This window comes from Phaseolus vulgaris, chromosome 2 (assembly GCF_000499845.2).
Source record: "Phaseolus vulgaris cultivar G19833 chromosome 2, P. vulgaris v2.0, whole genome shotgun sequence".
Lineage (NCBI taxonomy): Eukaryota > Viridiplantae > Streptophyta > Magnoliopsida > Fabales > Fabaceae > Phaseolus > Phaseolus vulgaris.
This window is the reverse complement of record NC_023758.2, coordinates 3,376,719-3,396,229: the sequence shown is the minus strand read 5'-3', so window position 1 is coordinate 3,396,229 and position 19,511 is coordinate 3,376,719. Positions and strand designations below refer to the sequence as shown.

Genomic DNA, 19,511 nt, shown 5'->3' with positions numbered 1-19,511 from the left:
AGTTATTTGCTTTGATTAGAATTTAAAAGTAAAAAAGAGAAAGAAAAATAAAGAGTATTAATTTGGATAGGGTGAAAAAAAGGGAGAAAGAGAAAGAGAGAAAAAGAAGAGCAGAAGTCAAAGTTGTCATTAACCTCAAAATCTGTCATAAACGGTAAAAAGATCGCGAAGAGATACCGTGACAAATCCGAAATATCGAAAGAAGTTGGAGGGCAAATCTGTCTTTACGCAGACGTTATAAAAGTTTCCATATAGGTCCTTCTTCCATTCCAGCACATCCTAATTCCAAACCACTGCGCACCCAGCCGCCGTCTCTCTCTCTCTCTCTCACACTCTCTCACTTTTTCTCAACGGTTTTTTCCGGCGTGTTTCGCCGGAGAACAACCGCGTCTTGAATCGCCGGCGACTTGGAAGGCTTTGCCGGAGAGCAATCGTGTCTGAGGACGGCGGTTCGTAAGAGTTTCGTTTCGTGCATGGTGAAACGGCGGCGTTTGGTGGTGGTGGTGAGCAATCGGGGGAGAGTGGGGTAGGATGTAGTTTGGTTGATCGGGGGAGATGGGGAGAGTGGTCGTGGGGGTGGCGGTGACAGTGGCTGTGGCGACGTGCGCGGTTGCGGCGGTGGTGGTGGGGCGGAGAGTGAAAAGCCGGAGGAAGTGGAAGAAAGTGGCGAATGTGGTGAGGGAACTGGAGGAAGGGTGCGACACTAGGGTTGGTAGGTTGAGGCAAGTGGTGGATGCCATGGCTGTGGAGATGCACGCTGGTTTGGCATCTGAAGGTGGCTCCAAGCTCAAAATGCTTCTCACATTCGTCGATAATCTCCCTAATGGGTAATAATCTTTTTCTTCTGTTCCTTCTTTAGGTTCAAATTGCATTGCCCCTTCACTGTCCCTAACTGTGCCATTGAGTCAAGTTCTCCCCATTCACTTCTCTTTGGAAGTCAACGTGCATTTCCCCTCTTTTGATTCTTCGCTTTCTATTTTTCAGCATTTTGTTGTTATTGTCTTTTATGTCATTCCGTGTTTGTAGTTGTAGTCTAATTACATCAAGCTACTGTTTATTTGTGCTTTCACTCTTATGATTTGTGCATATTTCCTACCCGTGTGCATTTATATCTATTGCTTTTAAGTATGACAATGGCGTTCTTTTTTATGTGTTTGATTTGATATGCTGTAACTTAAAAGTGTTTTAAATAACATTTCGAATGATTTTTCGAATATTTATAGTAAAAATCAATGATATGACAATCTGTGACTCATGACTGGTTAACAGTACTGTCATTTTTTTTAATTAAATTCCTCTTTCAACCGGTGCTTCTGCTGAACTTTAACTTTTCTTTTGCAACATCCAAATGCATTGCGAGTGTGTACTGTACGGTTTTGAAAATCCATGTTCTGACACATGATTTGTGTCAATAATCAAGGTAAATCGAAAACACGCAAGATTGAGTTACAGAATCCAAATGTTTTGGCTGTGATCGTATCTATATCTGTTTTTACCTGAGTTACAATGCTCAGATCGCACATGATGCGAGGCATACGAGTTATCATGCCTGCGCATAATTTTGTTCAGAATGCAGAGTGGTATTTGTTAAATAGATTTGATTCTATAATTTTTGTCTCCACTTTGATATGTTTTGTTCAATATGAATGTGATGTATTTATATATTTTTCTATTTCTATTATCAGGACCGAGAGAGGAACCTATTATGCACTTCATCTAGGGGGTACAAATTTTAGGGTTTTGCGGGTTCAATTAAGTGGTCAACCAACTTCAGACTTGGAACATGAAGTAGAGCGACAACCCATTCCCTACAATGTAATGACCAGCACAAGCGAGGTGACATGATCGAAACTCTAAAATTTTGGACTTATGTGGTGTTTGTGTGATCTTTTAATATAGTAGAGGTAAGTGATTGGATTTTCTGCCTGCAGGATCTCTTTGATTTTATTGCATCTTCATTGAAGGATTTCATCGCTAAAGAAGGAGAGGGTTCCAATATTTCACAGGATAGAAGAGAACTTGGATTTACATTCTCGTTTCCTGTGAAGCAAATGTCTGTTTCCTCTGGCATTTTAATCAAATGGACGAAAGGGTTTTCCATTGTAGATATGGTTAGTCTGGTGACTTTAAAGAAGTTCTTTTTTGGGAATTAGAAAAGCTTATACTCCTAGGGAATATTGTGCTAGATGGTTAATTCTTGTATCATTATTCCTCATAAAACAGATCACTAACTTTAATGGTACTTTTTGTATGTTTAAGAGAAAAATGCATGATTTTGAATGGGGTAATAGTTTGTTTAGTTCTGTACTTTATATAAAAAAATTATTTATAAGCCCAATGCATTTAGTTAGTTGTGTAGTTGAATTTAATTCTTGTTCGGTTATCTGTCACTTAGATCTCAGTGCAGTGCAGCCTTTTAACTGTATAGGCCAAATTAGTTTTTTTCTTTTTAAATGGCTGTTTGTGCTTCCCACTTTAACAGTTACAAAATAGAAGTAAAGAATCTTCTCAATTTGCACAAGATCTAACAATAGCAGTGTGTAAATATATAACCATGTTATATTAAGAACAAAACTGTGGGTTGTCAGGTAGGAAGAGATGTTGCAGCATGTTTGCAAGAAGCCTTGACACGGAACGGCCTAGATGTTCGGGTAGCTGCCTTGGTAAGGAAGTACTTTCTTTTAACCCCCAGTTATATTTCCTATCCTCCAACTCCAAAATGTACTGCCCAGAACAATGTCTAATAATTACACAACTGGGTATGATGTATGTTTAATGAATTTCTGCCTTGGTGTCTTTATTTATTATTACTATTATTATGTGAAACATAATTTTATGTTTGTTTTCAACAGGTTAATGATACTGTTGGAACATTAGCAGTTGGGCATTATCACGATCCAGATACAGTTGCTGCAATTATAATTGGTACTGGTACAAATGCCTGTTATTTGGAACGAGTTGATGCTATTATCAAGTGTCAAGGTCTTCTTATGACATCTGGACGCATGGTATTGCTCTTTCTTGTTTTCACTTCTGTTTTTTGCTGCTTATGTAATTTCTGCAAGTTTAACTCTTCCGGTTTTTAGGTTGTCAATATGGAATGGGGGAACTTTTGGTCATCTCACTTGCCAAGAACATCGTATGACATTGATTTGGATGCTGAGAGCCCTAATCCAAATGATCAGGTGAGGTTCTGCATCAGATGACTTCTGTTGTTTGATTTGTCATGACTAAAATATTGGAGATTTGGATACAGGGTTTTGAGAAAATGATATCTGGAATGTATCTTGGTGACTTAGTGAGGAGAGTCATTCTCAGGATGTCATTAGAGTCCGATATGTTTGGCCCTATTTCTCCAAAGCTTTCAGTGCCTTTCATATTGAGGTGAGTACCGAGTTCTTTCTGTTTGTGTAATGTACTATCCGTTAATTTATTTTAAAGTCTGGTTTTTATAGTAGCCGTTCAAGTTCATTTTGATTGCTATTAACCAATTTTAATGTCTTAAAGATGGTTGTCCATTTATTTTTGTCCATTACTTTTTCCTCATGTTGGTAAAGATTGTGTAACTACATGATTTTAATTACACGACAAGCAAGCGTCTATTGCTTCTGGAAAGTGAATTTGCTATATATTTATTAAGTGAACTTGGAATCATTTATTTGATCCTGATGTGATCGCCTGATAAAAAAATTTCGCTTAGTGTTAGAAGTTATGTAGATGGTCAAGATATGCTGTGTTTTGCTCCATTTCTGGAATGGTGAGCATATTGGCATGTCTTGTCCATTCTCCTCCAAATCTCGAACTAAAACTATGACCCGATGGAAATTCAGGACTCCTTTGATGGCTGCCATGCATGAGGATAACTCGCCTGACTTGAGAGAAGTAGCAAGAATCCTCACTGATACATTTGAGGTAAAGAAGCGACGCACCTTATGTTTTGCCCTTGCCTGCTGTAGTGTAATAGTAATACTAATTTTTGTTGTATTTGAGTGTCTGTCTCAGATTCCAGAGGTTCCTTTGAAGGCAAGAAAAATAGTGGTGAAGGTGTGTGATGTGGTGACTCGGAGAGCTGGTCGATTGGCAGCTGCTGGTATTGTTGGTATCTTGAAAAAGATTGGTAGGGATGGGAGTGGCGGCATCACTGGTGGCCGGAGTAGAAGTGATACGAAAATGAAAAGAACAGTGGTGGCAATTGAAGGGGGGTTGTATTCTAAATACACATTGTTTAGGGAATACTTGCGTGAAGCTCTAGATGAAATATTGGGGGAAGATATTGCCAAGCACGTTGTTCTAAAGGTCACTGAAGATGGATCCGGCATTGGGGCCGCATTCCTTGCTGCCTCCTATTCATCCTAAATGTGGATAAAGGGTACACCGCTATAAATATATATAAATTGTTTCATATTTATATATATATATGTATATATTTATATCTTTATATATATATATATGTATATATATATATATTTATATATAGGCACACACACACGTATAGCCATGTAAATCAAAATTTGTTCTCCCTATTTTAAATATTTGTGTATAAAGAAAGGTTTCGTCTATTCTTTGACCAAGTTATGTTCATTTATATGATTATTATTTTTTTTAACGCAGTGTTTGTGGCATTGATCTCTGGTCAGTTGAATCTTTGGAAGGAGATTGAAATTGCTTGTCTTGTTCTCTGTTAAAAAATATTAAATCTAATGTTTTTTCTGTTATCTCTAACAATTGCTAGTTTACTATCAAGTACAGAGCCTCAATGGTGTTGTCCATGGCAACCCTAACAGTTTTCGTTCTCAATATTGGAAGATATCATCTATAACGTTGGTCTGGTATACATGTAAAGCAACATCTTTCTGAATTTCTGAATTATTTTTCATGTATCAAATGATTTACAACTAATAATTAAATTTCAGTTATTTTAAGCTTTAATTTATTTATGAGGTTATAGAGTACATATTTTGAGTGGTTAGATAGAGAAAATAGAACTGAGTTTATTAAAATAGATTTTTAGTTGTGAAACAAAGAAAGTGGAAGGGGGAGATGTGCTTACTTACAAATACACTTATATCAACATTATATGTAAATATTATAATAAGTTTAATAGTATGTTTTATAGCATTTATTTATTTTTTATATTAAAATCATTTCTTAGAATATAACTTTTAATATATTTATAAGTCAAAACATATTTTTTATGATATTTTTAATTAAATCAATTTTTATTATAAAAATATTTTTTTATATTTTGAAGTTTTTATACTTTTTCATTTAAAACTAATCAATATAATATTTTAAAATAAAATAAGGAAAGAAAGATTCATTTTATTAAAATATAAAGGATATTGGTGTGATTTTTTGAAAACATAAAAATATGAATGTTTATTAAAAAACTAAAAAAATTGAGAGTGTCCTATTTAAAACTTAAAGTGGTAAATATCTACTATGAAAAGAGTTATTAATTTCATTTAGTCCCACGGTAATTGCAATTTCACATTTATAACTTTTTTATTTCATAAAACAAAATTATAATATAAAAAAAACATAGTTATATAAAATAACATATATATAATAAATATTATATTTATAAATTATTAATATATTTAATAAATTTATTCCAATTTTTCTTTTTCTTTGAAAAAAAAAATTATTAAAAAAAGGAAAAAAGAAAGAAAATACAAAAATATGGAGGGACTAGACTAAAACTCATATGTTAACAAAAACGATACATATATAGATTATACCTATTCATAAGAATTCTAAGAACAGACTGAGTCTATTATACCAAAAAATTTATTCCAATTTAATATAAAATTATTTTGTATTATATTTTTTAATTTTTATTAAAAAATACAAGAAATTTTGGATATTATGTATTAGAAAAATTTAACTAATTTAAATTTAAAATAAAAATATATCACGAAATTTATTCATTCATTTCAAATATTTTTTTAATAAGAATGATAAATTTGTAACTTATATTTTTTATTTTTAAAATAATTTTTAATTTTTTTAACTATTATATCATTAATAAATTTTAATAAATTATTTTTACAAATATTTTATCGTCTCTTAATCCAAATAATGTCACATAATCTCTTTAATCCTACAAATTTACTTTCTCTTTTTTCACAAATTTATTTCTCAATCTAAACACACATTATTAAACACATATTATGTATAAAAACTCTTTATCAAATTAGATTTATTAAGGTGACATTATCGAGTACTCACAAATTTTGTATCCGATTTTTTATTCATAATAGTATTGGTAGATAAAAATTAGATTAACGTATTAATTCAGCTAGTACAATCACAATAACACAAAATTAGATATATACATACAAATATTTGGAAAAATAAATACTACACTAACCTAATACATTTTTCTTTGCTCAATTCTCACGTTTTCTTAATTTTTCTACTTATTTTATTTCCAAAAATACTTTAACACTTTTTATTTATTTATTTACATGATTTAGTAGATACAGTTGATCACATTGTAGTATATTTTATTTTCTATTCAAATTATTTTTTAAAATATTTTATATATTTATCAGATAAAAACAAACATTATTTTTAAATATTTTATACATTAATCATATATTTTTTTTTATTTTTTTAATATAATAAATATATGAAATATATTTTTAATCTATTTATTGTCCTCATGGAGCGTGAATCGTAAATTAAAGTGACGCAGAACCGTTACCTAGCTTTGCGAATTTGTATTTTGGTGTGCAATGGCGCCCCACGGTAGTTCCGATGCAGCCGCCGCCGCCGTCAACGGCAGAAAGAGAAGACGTTATCTTCCTTATAACGTTTGTCTTCTCGTCTCTTCTCTTCTGTAGTTTATGCATTTCGAAGTTTCTAGAATTTTTGGCTGAGTTTGTTTTCATGAGTTTTTTCAGAAAGCAGTGAAGAAGGGTTCGTATCCTCTGCGGCCTGGCGTGCAAGGGTTTTTCATCACTTGTGACGGTGGAAGGGAACACCAAGCCTCTCGGGAAGCTCTCAATATTCTCGATTCCGTATGATATCTGTTTTATTTTCATCTTTCCTTTTCCTTTCTCCTCGTCATAACCGTTCTAATTTTACAATTCAAATTGTTCATGTTCATAGAGATTACGACATTTCATAATTATCTCATAACCAATTATGAAGTGTATTTTAAGACTAACTCTGATAAAAAGTTTGTATCAATTTATATATTATGAAATGTACTGCTCTCTAAAATTGAAAAGTTTACACCTATGTCTTAATCTATAGTCGCACAGTTCAAATACCTTACGAAATTAAACACGATGTTTATGGACCGAATTTTATGAACTTGAGTTTTTACCTTCAATTTTAGGGAGATACAAATATCCACTAACTTTTAGTTTTGGCATTTATGCAAATGCAAATTTCCGTTAGTGCAAGGGTTCAAATACAAATATCATGCTTTTGTTTGTTTGTCATGCAGTTTTATGAAGAGTTAGTTGATGGGGAACATTCAAGTGTAAAGGAATTACCCAGCAAACCTATAAATAAAAAGATCACGTTTGCAGACTCTGACTCTTCCAGTAGTGAGGATGATGATGATGATGATGATGATGATGATGCTGCTGAGGCGGAGGAGCGGCACGAGGGGGATGAGGAAAAGGCGGAGAAAAAGCCCAAATTGGATACTGTTAATGATGACAAAGTTGGTCTTGATGGTGGTACTGGCGGAGAATCAGATCCTTGTAAAGTTGATGAACCACCCACTCAGGCATTAGATAAACATAGTGAGGGTAAAGGAGACATTGACAATCTTAAGACTACAGAGGCGGCAGCTGATGAACTACCAGCTGTGAAACAGTGCAGCAAAACAAATGTCGAAGAGAAGTCTATTGATAAGTTAATTGAAGAAGAATTCAAAGAATTGGGAGACAAAAATAAGGTGACTTGATAAGACTAATTCTGCATATATTTTATTCTGTGAGTGGAAAACTTGGCTCACAGATCTTATGTTCTTATATTTACTGGGTTCACCCAATCATTTTTTGTGGCCTATCTGACAATGATAGTTTTTCTCATAATTCTCTCCACAAGTGGCTCATTCATTAGCATATGCTGGTACTCGTGCAACTAATGCTGATTTCTGTATCCGGGACATGCTTATTTTTAGAAAATATCTTCTATTTTCATTTCTTATTTTGCTTTTAATTAAGAAAAAGCCATCTTGTGTAAGTATTGGTCACTGTTCCAAAGAAAATAACTTTGATTGTTTTTGCTGTTTTTGTATAAACTTTTGAAAATAAAAAAATGACACAAAAGATGCTTTGGTGGCTAAAACTGACTTCAAGAGTAAATTACTGCTTATGACATTTTTTATTTAGTAGTATCAGGATCAGCTTTTATATTTATCATTTTTCCTCGGTAGAGTTTATTTTTTGGTTGAAGGAAAGAGTAAATTAAAACTGCAGATAGACACTAAGTTCAATTCTTCAGTTCATGGTGTTGGAGTATGATTTGAGGGTACTGTGGCAGACATCTGACACTAGGATTTGTTACAACTTTCAATTGTGAATTTTTGTGTTTTGCTAAGGTGATTTTTTTCTCCCAACAGAGACGGTTTGTCAAGCTGGATTCGGGTTGTAATGGTGTGGTGTTTGTTCAAATGAAGAAGAAAGATGGAGACCGAAGCCCCAAGGACATAGTTCATCGGATAGTGACATCAGCAGCATCAACAAAGAAACATATGTCTAGGTATATTTGTAGTCTCTCTTTATGTATGTGTATGCGTATATATATATAGCATAAGCACAGAAAAACACCAATGCAGTGTTCACTACTTTTAGGTTTATTTTGAGAATTTTGCCAATTGAAGTCTCATGTTACGCATCAAAGGAGGAAATATCAAGAGCAATGAAGCCTCTTGTGGAACAGTACTTCCCTGTGGAAACTCAAAATCCTCACAAGGTAATACTCTGCGTTAGTGTTTAAGCTTGTATTGCATTTTCTTTTGAACATGCATTCCAAACTACACAAATGTTGTCATTGTTAATATTTTGAAATTAATATAGCTGAGTAGGTACTAGGTACGTTATAGTGCATTTTACAATTCCTCTTTTATCTAATGCTCCTACTTCTACACTCAGTTATGTTTATTTGCAAGCTTGCAAAGCTAGCTTTGTTGCCTTAAAAAATTATTGAAACTCTATACACAAACCCGTGCTTCATCAATCGCACCATAAAATGACTGGTTATCTGGCTTTCAAGAGCTTAAATTTTCTTTAACACCATAAAGATGATTTTTGTTGTTGTTAGAGGGGGGCAAGGGCAACGGTATTTCGTTTTGATTTCTGGTGAATGAAATAAGTGGGGCTACATTTGGGTGCCTTGGGATCTTAATTTGAAGTTAGATGTAGGGCTATCAAATTGTAATTTTTCATGTTTGTTGTGATTTTTAGAATTGGAATCTGATTGGTTTTGATTTCAAAACAACAAAATAAAATCCTTCACAATTCTGAACCCAGACCCATGAAGCAAATGTTAAAAATATAATCTCTGCACATGGCTGTTTAAGTTCAATGTTGTTACTTACCACTGTTTTCATCTCTCACATTGATACAACACAGTGATATCACTTGCGCTCATTGTTGTCTCCATCAGCACTGCCTATATTGTGTCTTTTAGTGTTGGCACTGTTGCAAAAGCTACCTGCTCCCATTCATGGTTTCCAATATTAATTATACTGCTTACCACCACCATTCCTTGCTGCTATTACTACAATAAAACCATTTATTTGTATCTATTAAAAGTTCGATTATGGCAATGATGATAATTTTTTTTACAGAAGCAATGGAGAGATATTATTATTAAAAATCACAGTGGTGACTGTGTATAGAATACAATCTAATCCAATTTTATGATTCCGAATGACTTGTCAGAATTGCATTTGAAATTGTTATTTTAAACTTAATTCCAATTCTTATGTCTGTCTGCATAAGGAGTCTGCTTTCAAGCACTCTGGAAAACTAATTTCATTAGTGAAGACTTACTACTCATTTATGTACTAATATGCATATCTCTACAAGATACAAATGTTGACTAAGTTTATGCTCAATTCTTTGTCTGGTTGGGTCCTTTTGTTTGCTCTACTGTCAGTACTTGACATCTATGAGGCTCAAACACGTCTCTTAAATGGTGTGTCCGTGTCGGACACATGGTATCGAACATCGACACTCATATGACACGTATCGGTGAAGTGTTCAATTCAAAAAATAAGATTTCTGACAATTCTAGCATGGTTCTAACACAATTTTTAAAAGGATAAATATATTAATTTTCTAAAAACTCATTTATTGTATAAATTTTTATTATGATTACAAAAATAAGAAACAAATTCTTTTGAACCAGCAATGAGAAACATCTTTCTGCTACAAAAGAAAAATTGAAATATACTTGTACACATAAATCTTTATTGTCAATTTATATAATTTATAAATGTGTCCGTGTTATATCAATATCTGTGTTAGTGTCTCTTCTACATAATTTGACATGCCTTTTTGTATGTAGTTTGCTGTACTGTACGAGGCTCGGGCGAACACAGGTGTTGACCGGATGGAAATCATTGATGCTGTGGCGAAGTCAGTTCCTGAACCCCATAAAGTTGACCTAAAAAATCCTGATAAAACTATAGTAGTTGAAATTGCTAAGGTAAGAAAGCCATGCTCTGTCTGGAGTTTAAGTGAAATTGTATGTCGTCATCTCTGCTTATCTTGTGTGCTCATCACGTCATTTTTTCTGGATAATGATACATCGACAATCCCATATTTTATACAATCATATTACAACTCCAAATATTACTATTTTAATATTTTCTCATATCATTTAATTATAAATTTATCTTTTATTATATATATTTATTTCTAAATCTATCATATTAGGAGCTGTATACAACTCTCCAAAGATTGTCAAAGTATGAATTTCATTTTTTTCTCCCTTAGCTTCAGCAATATTGTGAACTGGATGTCATGACGGGCCACATTATTGTCTTACATTTTTCTTTTCAAATTGACTGCTGTTTTATTTAGCTGCTTAATTGGCCCCATCAAATTGTCCTCTTAACGTTGATGTAAAACCATAATTTAATGGCTTTCTTGAAAAACTGTCTAAATTTCTATATTTGGAAAATAAAAATTTGTACCTGTACTTTCACTAGTGCTGTAAACCACCAATTTCTGGCTTCTCTTGTGGCAGTTTTTCTGATTTTGTCTTGTTTTGTGTCACCTAAAAGCACTTGCATAGTTTGGGCATAATATACCTCAAAATGTTACAAATGCATTTCTTCTTTGAATGGTGAATTATGTTTTAATACTACTACAATAAAATTAATAAATAGAAATCAAATTTAAAAATAAAAAATAATTAGTCATCATATTAATTAAATTAGATATTACTTTAGAGATTAAAAAAATTATTGGTATTTAAATTAGTTTCTATTGTTAATAAAATTTATAAACTAGTTTATAAATTGGTATTTAATTAGATACTTAGATTTTAAGTACCAACTTTATAATCTAAACTAATTAGTAATTAAAATTAAAATTAATTAGTAATTAATTAGATACTAATTTAGAAACTAATTTATATACTTTATAAATAATAGAAACTATTTTATATACCAATAATTGTATTGTTTTAGTCTTTAAAATAATATCTAATTTAGTTAATAAAGTGATTAATTATTTTTTATTTCTAAAATTGATTTATATAGAGGGATATGAGTTTGTTCATTGTAAGTAATTTGTATGTTTTTCTGAGTTTGACATAATGATCCTCTTTCTTTGACTTGGCAGACTGTGTGCTTGATCGGGGTGATTGAGAAATACAAGGAGCTTTCCAAGTACAATCTGAGGCAGTTAACATCATAAAGACTGAGTCTTCCAGCACCTTATCTACTTGTCTCTATTTTGCACCATTATAATAGTTTATCATATTTTCACTTACCCTTTTAACTTTGTGCTTTCTGCTTTACTCTTCTCATTTTACCCAGTGTTACTTCTTTTGACTACTTTTGTGTTGTAAGTTCTTATGCAGCAGTGGAGTAATATAGGCTTTCTTAGGGAATTTGTAGATGTACCTTTCTGCGGATCAAATTTCCAATGGTAACGGAAACTTGTACTTTAGTTATCTACCTACTTATTTACGACGTAAATACGGTATTATAGTAGTCGTACCTGCAAGTATTTGTTACTCCTTTATAATGATTTTTGTTTTAATATATTTTTAAAATCAACGGATAAATTCTTTAGAATATAATTTTATAGATTTTGGATTTTTATTTAGAATTGTGGAATTATAATTGATTTTGTAGAGATTAATTTTGTTTAAACTTATAGTGGTGCAATTTATTTGAATTTGTTTTTTGAAAACTATTTTTTTTCTAATATTTTATAAAAAGAAAATTCTAATATTTTATAAAAAAAATTGTTTGGATTATATATTAAGTTCAAATTTTTATTTAAAATTATGTTTTAAAGAATATTTTTTATTTAAAATAAAATTTATTAATAAATATTATTAACATCAATCACTGTCTTCATTCGTTATTTGTTTACTCATTAAGACGTGAACAAAATCCATTATGTTATGGTTTGAGGGTTAGAAGAACAAAAACATTAAACTTCAACTTAAGAAATGTTGCAAAAGGTGCGAAACAAAATTAGTTAAAAATTAAATGTTATTGTAGAAAGTAAAAACTACTATTACCCTTCGTGTTCTGCATACTAATTTGTTCTGTATGTATCGTTGACAAAAACACCATATATAGCAGCTTAGCAAAACATACATGAAAACAATAATAATTCTTCTTCAAAATCAGCCCAAACAAATTCTCAATTTTGTCCCACAGGTTATGCCTTTTCTATTTCTCTCCTAACTGTTTCTTCCTTCACTTCCATATTTTTTTCTGTCACCTCCATACATAACATGAAAATACATTTTTATCCTTCTTGTGTCATCCTCATAGATTAGTTTCCAGATTATGTAATACGGAAACTCATTTAAAAAAAGACTTTCAGATTACATAATTTGTAAGCTAAATAAGACTTCTGAATTATGCCATACAGAAAGTAGTCATGTATCTAAAAAAAAAAGGTTTCCAGATTATGTAATCTGAAAGCTAATTACAAATTTAAAAAATGACCTCTGGATTACGTAATCCGAAATATTATAGAAGGATAATTTTGGAAATTCGAAAATTTCTGAAGGTGAGAGAAGAAGGTATGGAGGTGCAGGAAGAAACAGTCCTGATTTTGGCTGAAAATTGAGCATTCTGTTACAATATAGTGCAAGATGGATTGGGCTCCTCGTATCTGTTCATGTATACCACTACCGGTTGGTGTGGCGGGTAGTAATATGGCATCTGCATGTAGGGCTCATTCGGTTTTTGCTCCTGCTTCACTGGGTCGGGCTTCTTCTTTTCATCGGGCTTTTTTTCTTCGGGCTTCTTCTGGTCCTGTTTCGGAGGGGCCGGGGGAGGCCCAACACTCACAACTTCAGCATGTTTCCCAGCTTTCCTAATGCGAACTATTATGTCATATGGGTCTGCATCCCCTGTCACGGTCAACGTACCCTTCCCTTCATCAGCTTCAATTTTATCCACCCCTAAAATTGAATCAAAATTAAAATTCCCCATAAAACAAAGATTAAGAACTAGTGTTGGGGTTGTTGGTTACCTTGAAGGGAAGACACAGTCTTGAGGAGTTTCCTTTTGCATTTGACACAAGTGATGTCAACCTTCAACACCGTCTTCTTAACCATGGACCTGCTTCTTCTGAAATCGCACTAACAGGTTTTGTGAAGTTAGCAACAACGTTGGTGTTCCAATATTAAGAGATGTATCATTTCAGGTGAACCAAACAAAAACAAAAATGGGGAAATTATTAACAGCTTTTCTTGTATGGTTGTTTACCGTCCTCGGCTAAACTTGTCTCTTGTTCTGTTGGCGTGTGTAATCCTACCTGATGTTTCTTTTCTTTATGTTGATTTTGCCGTCTGCGATTTGTTACAACTTGCATTGTTCTTGTGAAGTGACATTGCTTGAAAACGAAAGCCTTGGAATTCTGCGTACAAACTTATTATTTGCTTATTTTTTCATATTTGGTGAACTATAATACTTATTTGACACTGTCAAGCCAATGAACGGTTCAACCAAACTCTTGTCTTTTTTTTCTTCTGTATACTTTCATTTCTGTAAATTTATTTTTCTAAGTATAAAAATATTACTCTATTAAAAAGTGAACTTTAAGTCTAATTCAACTTCATAAAATCGACTTATAAGATTGAGGTTTGTACCCACTTATATACAATAAAATGTTCTAATTTATAGTTGATGTGGAATCTCTAACACACCCCTCACGTCGAGAGTGACAACTCGTGCGTGAAATTACATATTATGGATTGTCCGATAACGACCCGATAGCGGGTGACCTAATAAGCCCAACAAGCTAGGATAGAGTGAGGTTTGCATCCACTTATATATAATGAAATGTCATAATCTCTAGTGATTTACAACATTCTCAAGACAATAAAAAAATAATAATTTGGATTTTCGTTCTCATTAGACTCATTCTCAATGTTAAAGAATTTTTTTTAATCAAGAAACAATTAATATATGGGGAAAGTTAATCAAATGGAAAAGATATTTCAAACATCTTAATAAAGGACAACATACTTATACTATAATCTAAGTATCTTATAAATTAATATTAATTAACTTAAACATAACATTTCAATTATATTTTATTATAACTCAAATATGGTATTCAATTACAACTCCATAAATTAACCTATTAAATATATAAAGCTACAAAAACCTATATAAGCACTTTTCCAACAAAAATATTTACTTTAAATTATCTTTTTCTCTCTCTTAGATACTTATAGCTTACTTTTATATAATTATTGACTTGAGAGTTATAACAACTACAATTTGACTCTAAAGATCAAATATTTTTATCTTATTAATAAGTTGAAGAAAATAATTAAAAATATGTTGTATTATTAACAAGCTATTACATGGTGAGAAATTAATGAAGGAGTTATTACACATTGTGACATATGTAAATGTGCAGTTTGGATTGTAATGAATTTACCCTATTTTATTATTCTTAGGTTTGCTTATAAATTTAAGTCTTGGTTTTGATCAAATGTTAGTTTCTGATGAAACATAATTAACACATGTCTTTCATATGGTGTCAATTGATATTTTATTTGTTGAATAACATTTGGTATAGACTCATTTGCGGCTTATTTTGATTGATATGTTTGTATTGATGGAATGATTTTGTATTGAATTGGTTCGTGGATTTGTTAATTATAATATTTTTCTTTCATTTACATATGTTACGACGAACATTTATTTCAATAACTTACCTTAATACTTGTTGTTTGTGTGATGATCTAATGAAAGAGAGAAATGAAGAAAGAAAGCTTGGAGCGGAATCTATTATAGGAGGCGTAGTAGGGTAGGCTCTTTGGATAGATGACTGGCTTAAGCCAATGAACCAGCTTCTACCACTGACGAGCTAATTCGGACAGAAAAAACATTCAATGAAAAATATCAAATTGTAATTTAAGTATTTTTTGAAATATGAAATGCAAGAAAAAAATACATTAAGGTGTATGGAGAAAGTATCCTTAATCATTAATTCAAAATATATTCACAAAATCGATAATAAGTTTTTAATATTTAATAGTTGTTTTTATCTTTCTTGAAATGCATATATTATTTAAATTACAATATTTCTTAATTTTTTATAACAAAATTTAAATATAATATTATATATATTATACTATTTTTAAATTAAAATAGTAATCATACGTTACCAATAAAATCAACATTGTGAAACTCAACCATATTTTATGAACTAAAAGGATCCCATTGCCATCCTTTTTTATCTTCTTATGATTGTTATTGGTGGGAAGACCATGGGATATGCAGCTAAAAGAATATAAAAGAGAATCACGTTTCTCTCTTCTATTCAAACTAAAAAAAGATTATAAACATGGTAATACAAATTGTAAAATATGAAATTTATTTTTACACAGCAGTAAGAAGTAAGAAGTAAGAAGAAGAAAAGAAAGAAATGAATAGACACAAGAGTTGATTTGATTGGTTAGTGCAGTGATGGAGATTTTGGTTTCAAAGGCCAATTTCATGTTTCATTTTATGACTACTCTTCTCGTAGCAACCTCATTTGCTTTGCAATAAACGCTTCTATCGTGCGCCGGAACTCCTCGTTCGTCAGCTTATCTTGCGGATACCACTTTTCCAAACCCTTCTCCGTCTCCGATCGCCGGAGTTCTCGTCCCGCCGTCTTATTCCCATCCTCGCCCTCTTCTTCCTCAGACACACTCCGCCAATCTGTTGCGATCTGCCGGTGCTCTGCCTCTGCCACCGGATCATCGGAATTCGATTGGGTGAATCGGCGGGACTGGGCGAGGAGGGCGGCGATGATGGCGTTGAAGACCGCGAAGACGAAGAGAGGACTGCGGAGGTAGTCGGCGGAGAGTCGCAGAGCTAAAGGGAGGCGCGTGAAGAACCACGTAAGGAAGAAGAGAGCGACGCAGAGTTGGAGAATGCGAAGTGTCTTGGTAATGCTGTTAACGATGCTTCTTTTCCCTGCTTTCAATTTGCTCAACTCCACTGCGTCCATGGTCTATAAAGAAAGAAAGAACAAGAGAGAGAGAGAGAGCTTCCTCTTCTTATATACACACTCTGAACTCTCTCATCACCATTTTTTTCTACACTAATAGTGCTTTTCTAAGAGGTTAATATCTTACACATGCTCACATCCTTCCCATTAATCACATTAACTAAATTTATATTTTAAACTAACACCAAATCAAATATAATTTTCACTAAAGTAAGTTTGGTTCGAGGCTCTGAATATATAATTTTTTTTATCAGCAATAAAAATAAATAAATGTAAACTATTTAGGATGGTCCAGTTTTTATACAAAATAAAAGGTATAAGACACTTCATCATAATACTTGCATCGTCGTCTAGTATCACTGACAAAAATAAACACCTAAGCTAAAAGATATATCAAGAAATCATTGTCATACAAATCAAAAGTTCGAGACACCACTTGAAAAAAGAGAACAAACCAAAAAACAAATATTCATTTGAACCAAACCAAAAAACAAATATTCTTTTGAACCAAGACAACCACTTTTGAATTATGGAGAACTAGAGAATGTGTACGATGGATTTTACATTCTAAATACTCCTTAATTTAAGGTTTTATTCCATGGAATATGCATGGAATAAGTAACTTTTAAATGGCAAAAGACCCGTCTAAAGTTGATGTATCCTTACTTATCCTGTTGAACAACAATCTCTGTGGATTCTTTAACGTACGGTAAGGATGATAAGGTAGGAAGTTGAAAAGTGCAGTCAAACACTGAGTTCTTCTCTGCTTGCATGTGATCTAAGAAAAGAATCAAAACTGGTCCAGAAGCAGAACTCTCTATAACTGGCGTGCCAAAATTAAACTATCAGACCTGCTGCCATCTACTCTTCCCAATGTTGGAGATCCCACATCGACTAGAGATAAGGGCATTTCATAATATATAAATGGGTGCAGATCTCAACCCTATGAGCCGGTTTTATGGAGTTGAGTTAGGCTTAAAGTCCACTTCTTAACATGGTATCAGAGCATGTTTTCGAGCCTATCCTAGCGAGTATTTGTTGGCATTATCATGCCACCCGCTATCGGGCTGCTATCGTCCCACGCACGAGCTTCTAACTATCACTCTCGGCGTGAGGGGGTGACTTATTTCTTGTATTAATAGCCATCTCTATTAATTCATTGAAAAATATATTTATACAACTCTTAATTAATGTGATTGATTTAGATATAAATATATAAAATAAAGTGTAAATTTTTATTTTATTCTTTATAAGATAAACTAGTTGTCATCTCATCTTCTATCAACGACCCCTGCAACTTTTGTAGAGAATTCACGGTGGAAACAATTTATATATATATATATATATCTTATTTCTTTAATCCTCTCAAACGTTTTTAGGACAATAAAAACAAAATTCGTATCTTGTTTTTAAGTAAAACAAGCTTCAAACTTTAATATTTATAAGATAGTATTAAAAAATACTAAACAAAATATTATTAATCGTAAAATAATGAAAATATGCGTGAAAGAGTGAACAAAAAGTGACCTTTTTGGCATCGCTCGTGCATTCTGGTCCTCATTATATGAACACTGACGTTTCCGTATTTGCATGACATTTTAATATTCTCTTTCACTTTAATATTTAAAAGTCTTTTCTAAACACAAATGAGTAAGTAAATGTAATAAAGAGGATAGGCACTCAACAAATGTATAGGCAGCATAGGTTTTGAAAAGTAATAGATATGAGAAAGAGAAATAATGAATAGTTGAATTTATAAATAGTTATGATTTATCATTAATTATTTCAGGCTCCTTCCTTCCCAAATCATAATTAAAACTAGTTAAGTATTTCATGTACAGATATTTAGTTTATAATTTTTAATTATTTTTATTATTGTAATTTTAATACATTTTAATTTTTAAAAGTATCACAGTGGATATAACCTTTTATGTCTTAGAGGGATCCTTAAAATAGTGTAAATATTTTTCAATTATAATGAAGTTTTTGAAAAATAAAGTGTTTTTTCAATGAAGTTATTAATTATATATTTGGATTATGGAAGGATTTAGAAATAATTTCAGAGTAAAAATGTTATTTAAATATTTTATTATTAAAGTAAAAAATAAAAAATAAAAAAATTCAATTAAACAGTTTTTATTTTTAAAAAATCATATTCTCTCTACAATATCTCTTTTTACTTCCTTTATTTTCTCTCTGAGTTTCTCTTCTCCTCTCATGAGATTAAAGATCGGAGTCTGTCATTAAACTCCTAACAACTATCACTACAAGACTGTCTGATCAGAATCTTAATTAGAGTAAGTCCATTTTTGTTCTTTTTTCCTTTTAGTTTGATTTTTTAAGTTTGTTTGGTTAAGATGGGTTGCATGTGGTGTTTTTAGCTTCATAATTAGTCTATATGGAGTCCTAGTGATATGGTTAGATAATTAATTAGGATTTTGCGGTGCAAGTTAAGCTATCATTCGATCATGTAAGATTAAAGCTCTTTGTGAGCACACCTACTCAAAATTGGCTAAAGGAAGCTAGTTTTAATTTTCAATAGAACCCTAGGTTAGAATATCTTGATGTGGGGTGACGTGGTCATCAATTTCAATATTTTTGCAACATTGTTTGTTCTTTAGTATTTGTTTTTTAGTAAAGTATTGCATTATTAAAATTAAACTATGAAATGGTTGATTTTGTATAGTTTGTACAATATGTGTTGATTTTGATGTGAATAAATATTCATTATTTTCTTTCTCATATCATTACTTTTCCTTTACCGACGCATCTTAATGGAAAAACATGTGAATATATTAAATATAGTAAAACGGTCACATCATTATA

The 19,511-nt window shown here is 31.9% G+C and overlaps 4 protein-coding genes across 5 annotated transcripts; 2 read left to right on the top strand and 2 right to left on the bottom strand.

Moving 5' to 3' along the window:
- Positions 1-276: 276 nt before the first annotated feature.
- Positions 277-4,606, top strand: LOC137810259 (hexokinase-3-like). The gene is made up of 9 exons (XM_068611434.1): positions 277-827; positions 1,686-1,836; positions 1,932-2,111; positions 2,589-2,663; positions 2,853-3,008; positions 3,087-3,185; positions 3,257-3,384; positions 3,831-3,912; positions 4,003-4,606. Exons 1-9 carry the CDS (start codon positions 556-558, stop codon positions 4,354-4,356), a joined length of 1,497 nt encoding a protein of 498 aa, XP_068467535.1. The 5' UTR covers positions 277-555; the 3' UTR covers positions 4,357-4,606.
- A 2,052-nt stretch (positions 4,607-6,658) lies between these two features.
- On the top strand, positions 6,659-12,156 carry LOC137810260 (uncharacterized protein C25H2.10c). Its single transcript, XM_068611435.1, has 7 exons — positions 6,659-6,818; positions 6,909-7,025; positions 7,460-7,918; positions 8,588-8,727; positions 8,820-8,940; positions 10,540-10,680; positions 11,823-12,156. Exons 1-7 carry the CDS (start codon positions 6,741-6,743, stop codon positions 11,895-11,897), a joined length of 1,131 nt encoding a protein of 376 aa, XP_068467536.1. The 5' UTR covers positions 6,659-6,740; the 3' UTR covers positions 11,898-12,156.
- Positions 12,157-12,743: 587 nt separating this feature from the next.
- Positions 12,744-14,088, bottom strand: LOC137809590 (heavy metal-associated isoprenylated plant protein 43-like). 2 transcript variants are annotated; one of them, XM_068610704.1, is made up of 3 exons: positions 13,940-14,088; positions 13,704-13,801; positions 12,744-13,632 (listed from the first exon to the last, which is right to left on the bottom strand). In XM_068610704.1, exons 2-3 carry the CDS (start codon positions 13,786-13,788, stop codon positions 13,304-13,306), a joined length of 414 nt encoding a protein of 137 aa, XP_068466805.1. In that variant the 5' UTR covers positions 13,789-13,801; positions 13,940-14,088; the 3' UTR covers positions 12,744-13,303. The 2 variants fall into 2 exon arrangements, with proteins under 2 accessions (XP_068466805.1, XP_068466804.1); XM_068610703.1 differs by having other exon boundaries at positions 13,704-14,087.
- Positions 14,089-16,202: 2,114 nt separating this feature from the next.
- On the bottom strand, positions 16,203-16,685 carry LOC137809869 (uncharacterized). The gene has a single exon (XM_068610930.1). It carries the CDS (start codon positions 16,683-16,685, stop codon positions 16,203-16,205), a length of 483 nt encoding a protein of 160 aa, XP_068467031.1.
- Positions 16,686-19,511: the final 2,826 nt, after the last annotated feature.